Genomic DNA, 16,744 nt, shown 5'->3' on the forward strand with positions numbered 1-16,744 from the left:
AAGTCATTGAAGTAGCAGGTGGGCTACAAATAGTTATTTTTTTGATGTGTTAATAAACTGTATATATATTTTTAATTCAGATGGAGCTATGCTTCTGCGTAGCTACTTAGTTCTTGATCCCAGAAAGTCTAATATGACATGAATAGAACTAATAAGATCAGGGCAAAGTGAGCAAGGGTAGCAAGCCATAGTTTGGACACTGGGTACAGAGAGATTACTTCTGTGCTATCAAATGTGACTTTTTTTATTCAGTAGATTTTGTTTGTTTGTTTTCATTTAAAAAAATAAGTTCTCATAGGGGCAATTAGCATATACATATGGCAATGGAACAGCTGTGGAAAAAATACTGTCTTGTGCATTAATAAATTTTATTGTTATGAATGCCTCAGGGAAAAGTGAGATAATCTGAACCAATGGTAGTGCTACATAGTTGGAAAAATGTAACAGGCCACTACTTCGAAAAACTTTACAAGCGCTCTTTGAAATGTTGTTATTGATGCATTGCTTGGAACTTCCAAATTATTGGATGTCAAACAGTTTAGAAGAAAATTGTACATACTGAAGATGGCCATACTTTGTTTGTAATTTAAATATAGTCGTAAGAAAACTTGAAGGTCTGAATTCCTACTTAAAACCGTCTCTTCTGTCAAATGTAACTATCAGCATTCCTTTGTGGGGGCTGTGTGTGTGGTTTTGTGTTTGTTTTATCTTAAATTTGATATTACTCACAAACAACCAATTACTTCACTATGATGAAAGTGAAACGTGCAGTGGAGATTTAAGCTGTGTGTTTGTTCAACAAAGTAATATTCAGCTTTTAATGTATAACTTTGTATCTGTTATAAAACAATAAAAATTTTATAACTAATGTAATAAAGTTGCTGCCTAGAATTACTGTAGCACGCTTAAGTATTACACTCAAACATTATACATGAGAAAAACTGTTCGAGTTTGTATTTCTTAAATGGGTTGTAACAACCCCTTTTGAACAAAATTGTACATATAACTTGGATTTTGTCTTTTGGACAAAATCCTTATGTCTTTCCTCCTGAGCGTCTTCAAAGCTTGCTTTTTGATAAATGCCAAGTTTTGCTTTTTTATCTTTTCAAATGTTCATAATTATTCTTCTTTTCACTTTCTTTCATTCCTAGGTTAATTATGACTGTTTCATGGCTGGATATAATGAATCAAAGAGAAACCATATCAGGAATTATATAAGTTATGAAAAAATGTTTAGATTCCTATTTCCCAGTCATTGGAAGGAATCAAAGTTGCTGCATCATGAGAATGAAAACTATCGTAAATATGGAATACGTAGATAGTGTCTTGAATGAGTTTAGTCAATCTAACCATCTCGGTTTTAGTGAATGAGGTTTTCATGTAGAAAAATTATACTTTTGGATGATGTCACTTAGTGTCAAGATTCACCCTGTCACTGAATATGGCATTCTGTTATTCCTCTAAAATTTATTTGATTATCTCATTCCTCCTTACCGGAAATATAATGCTTTTAGTAACGCAGGAAATTGTCAGACCTGTTGTTCTGATAAATATATCCTTGCTGGAGTGATGCTTACTTATGGAATGATCTTTACTTATACTATATGAGTTGAAAGATGACATCATTTGATGGAAAAACTTCAGGTGAAAATTTAAAGGAGTTACAACAGTACGTAGCGTCCTGTGGGTAGCCAAAAGCAAGCAGTGAATCATCTTCTTGGGATGACATGCTAGCCTGTGTTATACACTCGGATATAAGTTGTTTTGTTTTGTTCTTTTTTTTTCTGTGAATTGTTTTGCATGGATATAAAAATACTTTGCCATGCACGTCTAAATCCAGGTTGTTCAGGGTTTTTTGAATTGATGATACTGAAACTTAAATCTAGAACTGAAAACTAGGTAGTGACAGTAGTAAGACAGCAATCACAAATCTTGATTATTGTAGTGCTTTTTCTCTTAAGTCCATGTATTTTTATAAAGGATAACCCATTTATCTCATTTTTAGAGGTAACCTGGACTGAGACATTAGAAGTTGATTTGTGGGAATTAGAGGTCATGCATCAGTTCAGTGGAAAAATACAAGGATCTGAACTGAGGATCATGGAGTGCTCTGCTCATTTCATCTAAGTCAGGATTCCATCTTAGCTATCTTAATACTTTTTTTTTTTTTCCCTCCCATCACTTGTCATCTTCCCTCTTGTTTCCAGTTCTACTCTGAAGCTAGTTTAGTGATGTTGCCTCTGTTAATAAAGGCAGCTAACAAAAGAGTGCGGTAAGTGGAGAGACGTGAAAGATGATCTTTAGCGTTTGGAATAGAAAACAGTAACTATGACCCCATTTTTCAAAGGGGGAAGGATATTGCAGTCGTAGTGACATTAGGTAATTCTCGATCTAGAATTTTAGCTGCCTGAGTGGGAAGGAAAGGGTTTTGGAAAAATTATGCATAATGTAGAAAACGTCAAGCAAGCAGTCTGGTTGTGAGAATCTAGAGTAGTGCTTCCCAACTTTCTTGTTGGTGGGTCATGTTGCTTCTGCCTGTTACCCCGTCCCCTTCCCCCTGCAAAATCCGGTTCCTGGCTGCTGCCTTGGGAGCTGGCATATTTGTCTTTTTGGTTAGATATTGAAGTGGGAGAGAATTAGCATCTGAGTTCAGTTGCTGGGAACTTTAATATAAGGCTTAAAAAAGAAGTTTTGCAAACATTCTGTAAGATCATCTTTGCAATTATTGCTTAGACTTTTTTTGAAACAGTTGAGCACAATGTTAATGAAGATGTTGAAGTTGTTTATCTAAACTTTATCTAAATAAAGGACCACAGGACCAGTCTTCCCAATATTGGTTAACTGCTATATACCATGTGCCAAAGTACGAAAAGACATGTACATTAGTGCAACTATGTTTGCTCAGAGAGAACAATGAAGTTATCCCCTTAGCAGGGATGCAACTTCTCCTTGAATTCCACTGGAAGGTTAAGATTTCCCCCCCAGCCTTCGTGTGGTTAGAAAGAAATCAACGCAATCTTTAGCTGTGTTGTACTTCTGGCTGCATGGAACATAGGAGATGGGATGAGCCAAGCAAGGAGTAAGGCTGTTACAGAGAGATTTTCCTGTTTCTCTTTAAGTATATGCTTCTGTGATCTCTGTGTGTTGGCAATATGTTGATGGTGCTAGGGGAACAAAAGAATTGCTGTCAGTTATGAATGGCTATGGACTATTGTGATTGAGGGACATGACAAAGCATGCATTTTCACATTGAAAAACTTCTTCCTTTATTCATTCTACATTGTGGTATAAGAATCGGGAAGATCAAATGGGAAAAGTAACTGCTGTTTGAAGCAGTCAGTCTCTCTGCATACTCACTTTTATCTCACAAATACCATCTAATGTCCCACTAGCAACTGCAAAGGCCCTGGGTTGACTAAAGGGAGTTAGAAAGGAGGAGTGAGCGAGTGAATTCTCTAGTGTGTCAATGATTGCCTGACATCTTTGACTCCTGCAGATTACACTTCTTGCTTGTTTCTTCACTGCTCCTGTGTTTTGGTGGTAGGAATACATGTTCAACCAAAGGATTTTGTTTTTTTTAAATCTTTCCTTCTGGTCTTGCTCCATATATATGAAGGATATGAATGTAAAATGTTTGGGTTTTTTTTTTGCTTGATAATCAAGAGTTGACAAACCAAACCATATTATATTTATGCAGTGATTTCTTTTGTTCTAAAGTAAATTGTAATCAGTGAAGCAGCAGTGTAAAACTGTTGCTCTCGTTCTGCAGCTATTTTCAGCCAAATTCGGACTCATCTAGTTCTTTGTAATCTGGATTTTCCTAGACTGACTTCTAAGTGTGAAGTGATATTCCAGTTAGTTGATCCTCTTGTTGACTGTTACAGATGTAGCTCTCTGTACTGAAGAGTTTCATTAAGCAGAATTGTCAAACTGAACTTTGTTAATTACATTGCTTATAAATCAGTTTGTGCACAACCTGACATATCCTTTAAAACACCTTACTTAAATTGTCTTGTATCACACCAAATGGAACATTCAAATTACTGAATTTTCACTTGTATGCTCACTGTGTAGTGCAGATGTAAACGCACTATCGAAATACTGAATTGGGTGTTTGTCACTATCACTCTGTTCTCTTGCTTCTGCTGCTTTTTTGGTTTTGTTCAGTGGGAAGTTTGTTTATGTTTACAATAAATGAATGGTTTCATAATGTTTCGTTAACAGACGGAAGCCTGTATACCTGTTGGAAAATTGGAAATTGCCCATCGGTTCATCAAAGAAGTAAATCTGGATGAATCAAAAATTAATCTTGAGCAGAAGAAAATAAATAACAGGCATCAGCTCACATCAGACAAGTCTTCATCTCTGCTAACATCAGTGGGCAGTGGTGAGGTAGTGTGCAATTCAGAAACAAACAAATAAAAACTTTATTTTTTAAACATTTGTGACATCTTAGGCAGAGCAGCCTTTAAGTTTTCCCCCAGTGTGCCAAATGAGGGATCGGGCCATCAGTCTTGCACAAAATCTATTGACCCCTGTTTATGTTTCTGTGACATAGCCTATATCTCTAGTTATGTGGCTAGTGCTTTCTGCCCACTAAAAACATATAAACTAAATGCTCTTAATTCAGACTGCTTATTCAGACTCTTCTGTTTTTCTTTTGTTTTTCTTAGTATGCCCTTGATAGAACTTTGCAAATTTAGTCTTTAGCAAGATCACACAAAAAATTGGGAGGTATTATTTCCAGGGTAGCTAAACTAAGCCCAGAAGACAGGGTGCTGCATTTCCATAGTTGATACTAAAAATGTTGTTGCTATAGTATACAATTGGGGAGAGGATTAAAATCAGAAGTGATGTGTTAATTATTTTGTGGAACTGTTTTTAGTCCTCGGAATCAATCTGGACAGGCCTTGAAAATCAGGAGAGTGGGTTATTACTACATGGTACGTTTAATGAGGAAGAATCTACGCAGTCGTTTCAGGAAGCTCTGATTCAGTGGAGAAGTAGATATTGTGATCGCAGAACTGCACTGAATTCCAGTGAGGTCCTATCAGGTATGAATTTACTTCTGTTTTAACTGCGCTTTAAAAGCATTAGTAGTCGTTTTGAGGGGTAATACACATTCTTACAAGAAATACCTTAATGTGTAGAATATTAGCAGCTTACTATCTGAACTGAAACAGGCATTAGTGACTTTCTAGCTGCACCCCATGCAACTGGAAAGTAAAATTGTGATACTAGCTGTATGCTGGCACAGTAGACTAGATAACTTGCCATTCATATTACTTTAATAAGAAGATAAAATGTCTAATGAAACTCTTAATTGCTACAAGCTGTATTTCTACCAGGGATTTTTTTCAGGTATTATAATCTAGTCTCCTACCGGTGTAAGAATCTTTTTAATAACGGGCAGGTTACTGTTTTATCAGGATTCTTGTATTGAACTCTGATTTTGGTTCAATCTGTGTCCCTATAGTTTCCTGTGACAAACAGTGGCACAGAAGACTTTAATGACTAGTAATGTCAAGGCATAAAGTCTCCCCTTTCATTTGAGATGAGAAATGTACGTGCCTCAAGTTTTCTCATGTTATATCAAAGTATTGTTGTCTGTTAGCCTTTTACAGGCTTTCAATATTTCTGTCTGTCCCAATGAAAAAATGCAATCAGTTAAAGTATGCATGAAAAAATATGAAAAAACTCTTATCTGATTTGTGCAATCTAGTCTGTCCTCTAACCCATGGATGGCTTTCATTTTTTCCTGTATTTTTCATACCCAAAATATATTGATATTTTTCTCCTGTGGTATGGTAAGGATTTATCTGTGGAGTCATGGAATCTGTTTTCTTCCAGCATGTAGTCGTCTTCCTTTATGAAAGAAACTGTAACAAATGAGGTTTTACTGGCTATTCCCATTGCTGACTGTATTGGTTAAATACCAGTTTTAAGAGCTCATAAATCCAGGAACCAAATTTTTCTGAATTGATCAAGTCTTGCATGGCACAGGTGACATGCATCTGAGGAATAACGTGTTACACATCATTAGATGCAAGAAAGTCTTATTTAAGTCACTGCTTATCTGTGGAATCTTTACATGAATCTCACAATCTACTGTTTGTTTACTGATGTTTCAGTCATACAAGGAGAAGTTGGCTAACAGATTCACAGAACGGTTGAGGTTGGAAAGGACCTCTGGAGATCGTCTACTCCAACCCCCCTGCACAAACAGGGTCACCTGCCACCCCAATAGGTTCTGGCAATTTATCAATTATTTTTTTTCCAGCGGAATCCAGTAAATCTGTAGTAGTTCTTAAATTATTTTTTGTATAGTTCAAAGCTTCTAGATGTGTGTTTTTTTGTCTTTAAGTGTAGTATAATATTGCTGGCCTTTTAAATTCTGGAATTAAGGAAAGACCTAGCTAGACCTAGGCTAATCTGGCATTCATTCAGAAATCATGTAGTTAATAGAAACTTTAAAATCTGAATAGTTATATAAAATTTTTATTTTAATAGAAACTGTGGGAGTTTGTGAGGTACAGACCCGCCTTACTGTTACAAAAGAACCTATCCAAATTGAATTCAAGGAGGACAGCCTGAGCTACATGGAAAAACTCTTGCTTAAGAAATACAGAAGGTATTCTTGAAATTGCTGGTACTAATGACAGAAGTGAGAAATACTTTATAATATTAACTCTTGATAATATGTCGAGTATTAAAAAAATTCAGGGACATCATTAATTAAAATGATTGTATACAGGGTATTTTATTTTAGTTAAAATAATCATTGTAATCAGATTTGGTGGCTTAATATTTCAGAATTACTCCAGAGGGAGTAATTGGAAGGATTCTCTTTGCTTTGTTTGTTGTAGAATTTGAAGTACTGATAATGGTATTTGATAGCTTGTTTTAGGAGCATTTGCTACAGAAGGAGTTTCACAGGAGAAAGGAATTATGATCTTCAGGATATTTATTTGTAAATATAGCAGAAATATGTTGTTAATCCCTAAAGTGTGAGGTGCTCTTGGTGAAATTAGAAGTTGCCACTTGTCAGTAGCGGTAAATACTGAAGCTGAGATGTTACATATAAAATACTGATGACTTTCTAAAGTTTAGTTTCTGTTTCTTTTTTTTAGAACTCCTGTTAATCAAGTTTCTAGTAATCAGGTAAACAATTTAAGGCCTGTACAAACGCTGGATGAACATCAGGCTGCTGTTGGAGGAGAAGGAGGTGGAAAAGGAGATGATGGTGGTGATGATGATGACTTAACAGGTGTATTGGATTTCTGTTTAGTGAAGCTAACTTTTAAGTATCTTTTCTTGGGTTTGTTTTCCTCTTTCTGCTTGCTGAACAGCTGCATACTTGCATTCTTTTTGCAGGTAGAAAATAGTTAACAATTACGGGAGCAATTTGAGATGCTTCGTAATAAGCAAATTGTTTGAATTTTGGAAGGTGTATCAGGTAAACTTTAATGTCTAAAACCAGAAAAAATGAATATATCAAATAATTAAATTATATTTCATAGTTGAAGATATGAAGAGATATTGGGCACCTGTTTTCAGAGAGAAAGTACCTAACGCTGTTTCTGAGAGTGCAGAGTCGTCTCTGAAAATTGAGGTCCTTGATGATGTAAGTATATAATAGAGTTTGTCTCTTTACAGTGATCCTAAATGATTAGGTTTAAAAGTCCTGTTCTCTTTAATCAGGTTGCCATGTTAAAAATTTAAATTAGCAACAACTAAACCTCTAATAAGAAAATTATTTGGTGTGTTGTTGATCTTTTCAATAGATAGATATAGGGAATCTTTCGTAAGATATTTTCCGCATAATTCTTTCCTGTTGTGTCTAGTGAGCCTAATTGTATAGAAATTATACAAAAAGAAAATCTATAGGCTTTTCCTCACGTGAGTTAATTTCTTTGGAATATTGATCTGTTGCTGAATATGTATTTATTTTTTTTAATTAGTCTTATGACAAGGACTTGGAAGAATCATCTGACTTTTTGGTGATGGAAGCTGGGGCTATAGGAATGAATAAGCAAAGAAAAACGGAACCACTCGAGCAGTTTAGAAGGTATCAGAAATGCAGAGATTCTTTGGAAGAGAAAAGGGAGTAATCCTATCTCGCCTTTGAAATAGTTACATTCCTAAGTAACAAGCTCTCTTCTTTGCAGACAGTCATCTCCTTCATATTTCCTGTGAATCTTGGAGAATCCTTGACTGTAAAGTGTTTTAAGGCATGGTTAGGAAATTCATTGTCTCATCCTTACCACAAGACGTAGTTAGCCTGCATTAGTGTTACGACACTGTCGGTTGAGTTCTTTCCCTTCCTTTACATTTCTTCCAAGATTCTGTCTGTGATTGCTCTTTGTTGTCCTTGAAAGTTTTCATTTGGTGAATGACCTGATGATTTAATGAATGTTTTATAAGAAGTTATAAAAACAGTTTGGCATTTAACAGACACATTTACCGTTAAAGTTAGTGAATGGTAAGTTTGTGTCCTCTGCTATGTTGATGAGTCACCAAGGAATGCTAACTGTCTGTAGTTAGAGAGATGTCACTTTGAAATTTCTTTGTTTACTTTATTGCTTGAAATGTTAAATCATGTAAGATGCATTTCTTCATATATGTAAGTCTTGAATTACAGGTAAAATTTCTTTTGCCTGTTCTTATCGCAATAGGATCAGGGATATGCCTACAGACAAGTCTGTAATTGGCCGTTGTGCTGTATACTTTAAAGATACTCTCACATGATTAATCTTGTAATTGCAGGCAAACTAAGAGTCCTAATAAATGGACCTATGTTGTTAATGGTACATGAGCAACTCCTCTGATCTCCAAAATTTGTCTGTGATTAGATGTGATCTGCCATGTTGTATTTTATTCTGGTCTTTCCCGTTCCCTCCTCCTTTAAGTAGTGTAGCAACTGCAGATCATAGAAACTCAATACCAGACCTTTTGCCAACAAAAACTGTAGGCGTAATGAGAAAGTCATCTGGTCAGTCGACTTCTACAGCTGACACTCAATATCTTCTACCTCTTCCTCTTGTTAGAAATCCTGTTTCTTCTAAAGAGACTTTTCAAGGTAAGTTTTGAAAGTCCACTGTACAGAATTGTCTTATATAGTTTTGTCATTCTCATATAGGATGTGGTAACCAACTGTGATAGTTGTCTGAAAAAACATCTTAATGGTCTTTACATGGTATGCAGATATGCACGTCACTGAGCTATATCGACCCCTTAGCTTAACTACCAAGCTGTGGTCATGCAAGCTATTCTGAAACCAGAGAAGTTTTCTGTGATAGTTGCTCTCATAGATAAAATTATGAGCTTCATTTTTTTGGGGCAGACTGCCACTCATACCAGTGAGTGGTATACAGAAAGTAGACATGTAAAACAGATAGTGATCTCACAAGTCTTTCTGTTTCTCTATACTTTATTATATTTAATATATGGCACATGTTCTCTTTACATGAAAAAGTGCTTTTATAGGTTGAGAAATGGTGTAAAGCAGTTGCTACGTAAGAGTACTTTATTTTTTTTCTTAATCTTGCAAGCCACTGAATAACTGCTCTAGCCCTTCAGGACCTAGCACTTGTTTTCTTTGGACTTAGTTCAAGAAACTTTTTATTTTAAGCCTTCAAATGTGAAGGAGCAAATAAGAGCTGACTCAGATGCAATTCCTGTTCTTTAGGCACAGGATTAAAAAAAAAAGAAATGGCTATGTCTGGTATTTAAAAAAAAAAAAAAAAAAAAGCTTGCAGAATCATTGTCAATCTGAGAGTAGGCTTTTCAAACAGTTGTTACTACTTTTTGAAGAAATGTTAAGCAAATGCTACTATTTTGATTCTTAAGATGACTCTAGTTAGATTATATAGCATTTTAAAGGTAAAGATTGTCAAGAAGTAGTAGTTGGAAGTACGTTAAAAGTATAATCAAGATCTAATGTATTCATAGGCAATAATGTACAGAAATGGATACGTTGGATGTAGAACAGGTACTACTATCCCGTAAGTCTACTCTGTCAGCATCTCTGGAGGGTGCTGGAAGTTGATGTTTGTTTGTTTGTTTGTTTTTTTGTCATGTGCCTTTGGACTAGCTTTAAATTCATGAAGAACAACACTGTAGACTTGCAGATTATAATCAATATAAATTTCCATTAAATATTGCTATGTTCATTGTTATTTGCCCTCTCACAGAAATAATGGTTTTCTGCGATCACCTTGAAAGAAATGCAGTGCAAAAGGAGAGTAAGATAAAGACTATGGGAGGAATGCTTAGCTCTTGTAAACTCTCTGAGAAGACCTCTAACCCTACGAAACTAGTGAGCAACAAATATCTCTTTGAGATGCAATTACGGGAAGATAAAGACTCACAAATATTGGATGGCACCAGCAATAGCCAGAGTTTGGTTTTGCCTGTAATTGCAAAGTCCTCAGTGGTAAAATATTTAGTAACTTAAGATATAATATGTAAGCTGTATTGCCTATCTGCTTTCCAACTTCAGCATGTGCCAGCATAACATGTTTCTGAATCAACTGAGAGAGACTAATAACTGTATGGCTACTATGAAACACTATATCCCTCTTCCCCCTTTCGCTCCGCTCTCTCCTCTGCCCCCAAACCCAAAAAGCAATCAAGAGTATAGTTATACTGGGAGAGGATTGTTACATGTGTCACATATTTCATCTTGGGAGGATAAAAAGGCTTTAATTCATTCCACTCTGTATTGTCAGTCTTCTGTTGGTAGTTCCAGAAAGTAAAAGAAAAAACAGACTAGTCTCAGACAGGAGGGGAGGGAGGGAAAAAAAAACCCACCCTGCTCTTCCCATGTTAGTATCAAGGCCACTTCCTCTCAGTTGGATACTGCATACTGTAGATACTCTTGCCAAATCTGAAATACTCACTTTCAATTTTATTTTCAACAAAAGAACATTTGAATAGTAATGGTGAAGACTGGGACGTTAGATTTGATGTCATTAAGAGGTTAGTCAGTATTACTTTCCTTAATATACACGAAGATAAGTGAGAGCAAGCAAAAAGCTGCTTCTCATCGCTACATTCAATCAGTGGAAGAAGAGACTGTAAACTCTTGCTGCATTAGCAACAGAAGTCTCTAGAATTTGAAAGCATACATCATACAAAGCCATCAACCTTGTGGAAAAAATATATCAATTATATCAGGCAATTAGATCATTCCAGGTTTTATGAAATGATCATTTTATTAATATAAACTTGAAAGGGAAACTTATGTAGCCTTTTCCTTTTCTAATGATTTTGTGTTTTGTTCAAGTTGTTACAGGAAGTAGCCCACAGAGAGAAACCTGTTTCTACATGGTACTGGGGACTTGAAGGTTTCTTTGTTTTAGGTGTAAGCCCTAAACAAGTAATTCTGAAAGCATGTTCTTCACTGTGTGCTGACTGCAATCCGGCAAAAAATAGTATTTTATTTTCAGGTAATGATGTATGAATAAAACCCTTAAACATGATATGTTTTGAGTACTGCCTCTGTAGCACCTCCCTCTCTTCATGTAACTGCCCTAACTGGATCTAGCTGATCTTTAAAAGTCACTTGGGGCTAACTGTCATGCCAGCAGGTGCAACCAGTGGTGTGGAGGGATAAAATAAATTCAGTACTTTGAGGTAAATTACATCAATATATCATCATAGATTTATATTCTTTTTTTGTACCCCCTGAGAATTTAGTTCCAGTACGAATTTCTGCTTTTTGCTCTGTAATATGCATCACCAAATAAAAAAGTATCAGTATCCCATTGCCTTTAATGGTGTATACGAAGCAACATATGAAGTGTTTGAACATGAATATTAACTTGATCAATTATATCACTTGAACTTAAGCTCACTAGCGTGCTATATGAATTTTCACATGTGCGGAAACGTTGTTGCATTACTACCTTTAATCGTTCCTGTATTCAATGTAGCAATTATAGCAACAGTAAATACCCTAGCACAAGACATGTAAATATTTTCCTCTAATGCTTTTTAATTTCAGGAGATGGAGAGTGGGTTATTGACAGAAGCTTAAGTGAATATGCTGATAACTCTGTTGTCCAAGGTGTCTTAGAAAATCAAAGGAACAGACATTCAAATGGTTTGGAAAGACAGGACTCTCCAAACAGAATGTCTCCCCTGATGGTAGTGTACCCTGGTAAGGATAACAATGTTTTTGAGGTTCTATTTGGCAGGTTATTTTTACCTTACGATTATTTTTAAGCATGTTTGTAATCATGATACCTTTTAACCAAAGCCCAGTTTAGTGACTTGCTCAGTTTGGTTCCTTAAGTTTTTAAAACACAAGTTGTAGTGCTGGCTGCTTCGCTGTTGGGATTTTATTACTGTTTTCTAAGAGAAGTATTTTTAGAATCTGTCCATTTTAACTTGCTTTTTAAGTGGTGTATTTGAGTTACAACAACTGATGCATCCTTCTGTGATAAGGAAGGATATATCCCAGTATATCCTGCTTAAATGCATCCTTTCAGAGGAAATGACGTTACAATCTGTCAACCAGAGGATGACTGTCAAGGTGGAGTCCACCAAGTGCAAAAGCATGTAGCAGATATGGCTGTGGTCAGACATGGTAAACGCCATAATTTCCCAGAGGTGAAGTGAGTTATCCGAAGACTTGCTTTCTCTAATTATGCTATTTTATAATTGTGTTATCGGATCTATCACTGGTATTGAAAAGAGCCTGTGCCTTCTATTTCATTGCATACCATGAAATCTGTGATAACTGTGGTAGTCATCCTCCACCCCAGTGTTATACCAAGTATTATAAAATTTCTGCTGAAGTTATCTGAGGATTTATAACCGAGTCCTCAGTAGGACTTGAGCCTTTACAAATTGTAAAGTTATTTTACAAAAGAAGCCATTTGTACCAATGATTTAATTGTCAGAGGTTCATCACCTCAATATTTTGCCTGTATACCAAATGTCCAGAAAATGCACCTCACAAAACTCCTCCAAAATATCAAGCAAGCTGATGACAGACTAATAGAAATACATAGCTAGGAAAAATAATTTAGAAATTTTCTTCCCTTCTTTTTTGTGTTTAGAGATAAACTATCAAATTTCTGGGGTGTTTTGCTTTTACTCAGTATTTTTAACATAATCTTGCAAACATTCTGCAGTATTGACAGACAGTTGAAATCCCAGGGTGATTTTAGCTAGTTATAAGAAGAAAATAACTGTTACTTAGCTTTTATCATCTGAAAATGTTCTTTACGCTTTTGGATTGCTGTGAATGAGCTAAATACTGAAAGATCCCGGAAATATCAGTCTGATTTGTTTCTGTATAGTAAATATGATTCAGGAGCAGTTAGGCTTGAGAGCAGTATAGTTTGAGATTGTTGAACATGAGTTGAAATTGTTCCTAACCACCATCTTCCCTTTCTTCTGACAGTATAAATCATACTTCTTCACTCATTAAAAATACTGTTTTATATAGACATAAATGATATTATGTTTTGCTAATGTTAAAAGTTTATATGGCTTCGGTATGTCTACAACAAAACCACCAGTTGCACACAAGACATAACACATAATGAAAGTTGTCTTTTTTCAGTGACAGTATGCATATCTGAATCCTTTTGAGGTTTTGAAAATGTCAGTAAAAAACACTGCTTTGAATATTGTAGGCAAAGTATAAGACCTCATCATTTTTAACTGAGTTTCCTGTTCTTTAAAATACATGGAAAAAATTGTAAGAATTTAAGCAGTGGTTGGGTTATTGTGCTTAATTTGTCTTTTTTGCAAAATTTTTGAAAATTTTTACTTGATATCTTGGCATGTCAGGAAATGTGATCTATTTCTAAAAATAGAAATTTAGTAGAAGCCCCCTCTGTGATTCTGTCGAGTTTAGGCATTATTTTTACATCTACATCCATGTATTTGTATTTTGGGTAAGATGGCTTGAATACATAATGCTTTTTCATAAGAACTGGTTTTGAGTTAAAAATTATCTCTTACTGTAATAATTCTTTTTATTGTGCTTCATGTTACTCCTGCCCCTACCGCCTTACTCTCCTCTAAGCCTTGGATATATTGGTAATAAAATGTCTGGGACAAAATTATGTATTACTATGAGTTTTGCAACAACTAATACAATATGATTTTGGTCTAATAAAAGATTTATTCATGATACTGAAATAATTACTGTTACATAAACTAAAAAAGCCAAGGAGACAAGCAATACATCACTGCATCTGCACATTGCTGTTACTTTTTCTCAGTTTCAGCTGTCTATCTGAAGGAAACTAGCTTACATTTTCTCTCATCTTAAGCAACCAGTTTGGCATTTTCATTTTAAAAATGCCATCTGTGAAATTGCAACTGTCAATTTTGAATTCCAGGAAAAAACAATTTGAAAGTATCAATATTATATTCACATTCCCATAAATTAAAAGTGACAGAACAAAAGTGTTAAGTTTCAAAAACGTCCTTAGCTTCTCCCCTCGTCCAAAAGTTGTACCATCCTATGTAGCCTTTAACTCAAATTTTTTTTCTGAAAGATGCCCCTGAAGTATGAGAGGCTACTTTCCATTATAATTTTAATGTTTTTATTAACATTTGTCAATTCAGTTTTAACTAAAATTAATAATCGGTTTGGATCAATTGATAATTTTAACTAAAATTCCTGTCATTAGCTGGAATGAAATTCTCTTTATATGCTACATAAAATCTTGAGCTGATGAGGAGCTATGACCTTTTGTGTTATATCAGGGAATGATTCTAGAAGACCATGGTCAACAAATATGCTAGACTGTAAATTGGCTGAAAATCGTCCAACTCGGCCAAGACCAAGGAGTTCACCTATGCGTCCATTAAGAGTTGTTCCCGAGATATCAAAAGACAAGTGCCTTGATGCAACTGAACAAGATGGGGATCTTTTGGGATATAGGGCTGACCAGGAAGCCCTACTTACTCTGGGAAGAGAGTTACAAAGCTATACAAGTAAGTGGCAGTGTTGTTCTTTCTTTCATGTTTACCAAAAACACGTTTGTCTTTTAACCCTCTGTTAATTTAGTTAAGCAACGTATGGTATGCAGCTCTCTGAACCTTTCATCTCCTGCATTTTTGTTCCAGGAGTCTGTTGGATGTGCTAGGTTGTACAAATGACCTCTTTCAGATCATGAGTTTCTTTTGAATAGGTATCCTATCTTGGGATATGTAATAATGAACACTTCAGATGTTGATGGAGAGCTGGATTTATTTTTGGTGTAAGGGTAGTGGGGAAGGTGGAGTGGAAGTCTTATAGATCTGTCCTGAGGAGAACTGCCACTAAGAAGACACAACCCCTTTCCCCTATTTACTGCAGGGGGACGAGGTCAGTTGGTTATGTTTGAACAGAACCAGTCAAGAGAGTGACTTTCATTGTTGCTCTTTGAATTTTTTTTGGGGGGCGGGCGGGGAGATTGAAATGCTTCTGTTCCATCTTACTTTGGTGGTAGTTTCTGAGTGTCTAAGACACTTGGCAGACTCCGTCTCTTAGGATGCAACATGATCCCTCCCTTCTGAGTTGCTGTGGTGCTTTAATGTTGGCAGGTCTTCGCTGTGATGCATCTTAGTTCAGTAGAAACGTAGTCTGGATTACGGAGAGTGTTTCATCTTTCAAAATGTTGTTTACTTTAGGTTTTGTTATATTTGTCCACGGAGCTCTCTGCTCTGGTTTCACAATAGGACATTTCAGGAGAACTATCCTCCCTTTTTGGGTAAGTTCTCATGAAACCCATGTCTCTACAAGAGTTTCTGTTGGTGATTGAAGAATGAAGATCAATGCTGCTTATGCACAGAGGAGAATAGGGAGGGAAGTTATTACTGAAGAGATTGCCCCATTCTTCCTCTCCCTCTTCATTCTGATTTTCTTGGAATACTGCTCACTTATTTAGAGGCTTGTATCAGAAACTTATGACCATATGAAAGTATGAAAATAACAGTATGCTTATATGTGTGCTCTAAAGAAGCATAGACTGTGACCCCAGTTGATCACCATTTTGGACTGGTGGGGCTGTAACAATTAGAATATATCCTATTAGTCTGTTTTGAGGTATATTACCCTTAGTCAGCTACCTGACTTGTATCTTTGCTGTAGTGTTTTGAGGTCACATAGGAATTAGTGGACCCTACATACAGGTTTTGATACAGCATTGACATAAAAGTCTTAGAAGCAAACCCTTTCCATCCCTTCTAGTGTTACAGGAGCCATATAATACAAAGTCATATTTGAGGGCTTGTAGTGACATTCTAAAGAAACTAGAGTGGTTTTTACTTTTTACTTTGTTTATATGCAAAAGGCATATACCTTTTGTTTATATTTGTTACTAAAATGGCCTAAAATATTTCAGGTCCTCAGGAAAAACTTTGCAGCTTAACTTGTGAAGGCTTTCATAGTACCCATTTCCATAAAAATCAGGAACTAAAAGACCACAGCAGAGCTGATACTGTAAGGTAAGTTAAACCTGCTGGCTGTAGTTTTATGATATTGTAGAATGCTTAATATTAACCCCAAGCATCTTGCCAGAACTGAAGTAAAACCAGTCTTGACTTTCTGATTGCTGATTACAAATGTCAGCATGATATTTTATATTTTGGTGTTTTAAGTCAGTTCTCTTGGGCTTTTCAGATTAAATGATATACTTTGTTGTTGAGACCCCCAGATTATAAATGTTGGAATTACAATTTTTAATGCATTAGCTTGGTTAATATAGAGCATTGGGACTTACAAATGTGTCTG

The 16,744-nt window shown here is 35.7% G+C and overlaps 1 protein-coding gene across 16 annotated transcripts in view; it reads left to right on the forward strand.

Annotated features, from left to right (window-relative positions):
* Positions 1–16,744, forward strand: part of ZBBX (zinc finger B-box domain containing) — a 29,348-nt gene that overhangs the window by 11,852 nt on the left and 752 nt on the right. For 6 of the 16 annotated variants that reach the window (XM_068954395.1, XM_068954400.1, XM_068954402.1 and 3 more), the window contains 12 exons: positions 4,225–4,392; positions 4,886–5,054; positions 6,511–6,631; positions 7,131–7,267; positions 7,521–7,624; positions 7,962–8,068; positions 8,910–9,079; positions 10,194–10,435; positions 11,288–11,450; positions 12,008–12,163; positions 14,734–14,964; positions 16,356–16,458. In XM_068954395.1, the coding sequence (XP_068810496.1) occupies positions 4,225–4,392; positions 4,886–5,054; positions 6,511–6,631; positions 7,131–7,267; positions 7,521–7,624; positions 7,962–8,068; positions 8,910–9,079; positions 10,194–10,435; positions 11,288–11,450; positions 12,008–12,163; positions 14,734–14,964; positions 16,356–16,458 (1,871 nt within the window). The remainder of the gene's footprint in view (positions 1–4,224; positions 4,393–4,885; positions 5,055–6,510; positions 6,632–7,130; positions 7,268–7,520; positions 7,625–7,961; positions 8,069–8,909; positions 9,080–10,193; positions 10,436–11,287; positions 11,451–12,007; positions 12,164–14,733; positions 14,965–16,355; positions 16,459–16,744) is intronic. The other 10 variants (XM_068954404.1, XM_068954409.1, XM_068954407.1 and 7 more) reach the window with 4 other exon arrangements.

This window comes from Struthio camelus, chromosome 9, assembly GCF_040807025.1.
Source record: "Struthio camelus isolate bStrCam1 chromosome 9, bStrCam1.hap1, whole genome shotgun sequence".
In the NCBI taxonomy this organism is placed as follows: domain Eukaryota; kingdom Metazoa; phylum Chordata; class Aves; order Struthioniformes; family Struthionidae; genus Struthio; species Struthio camelus.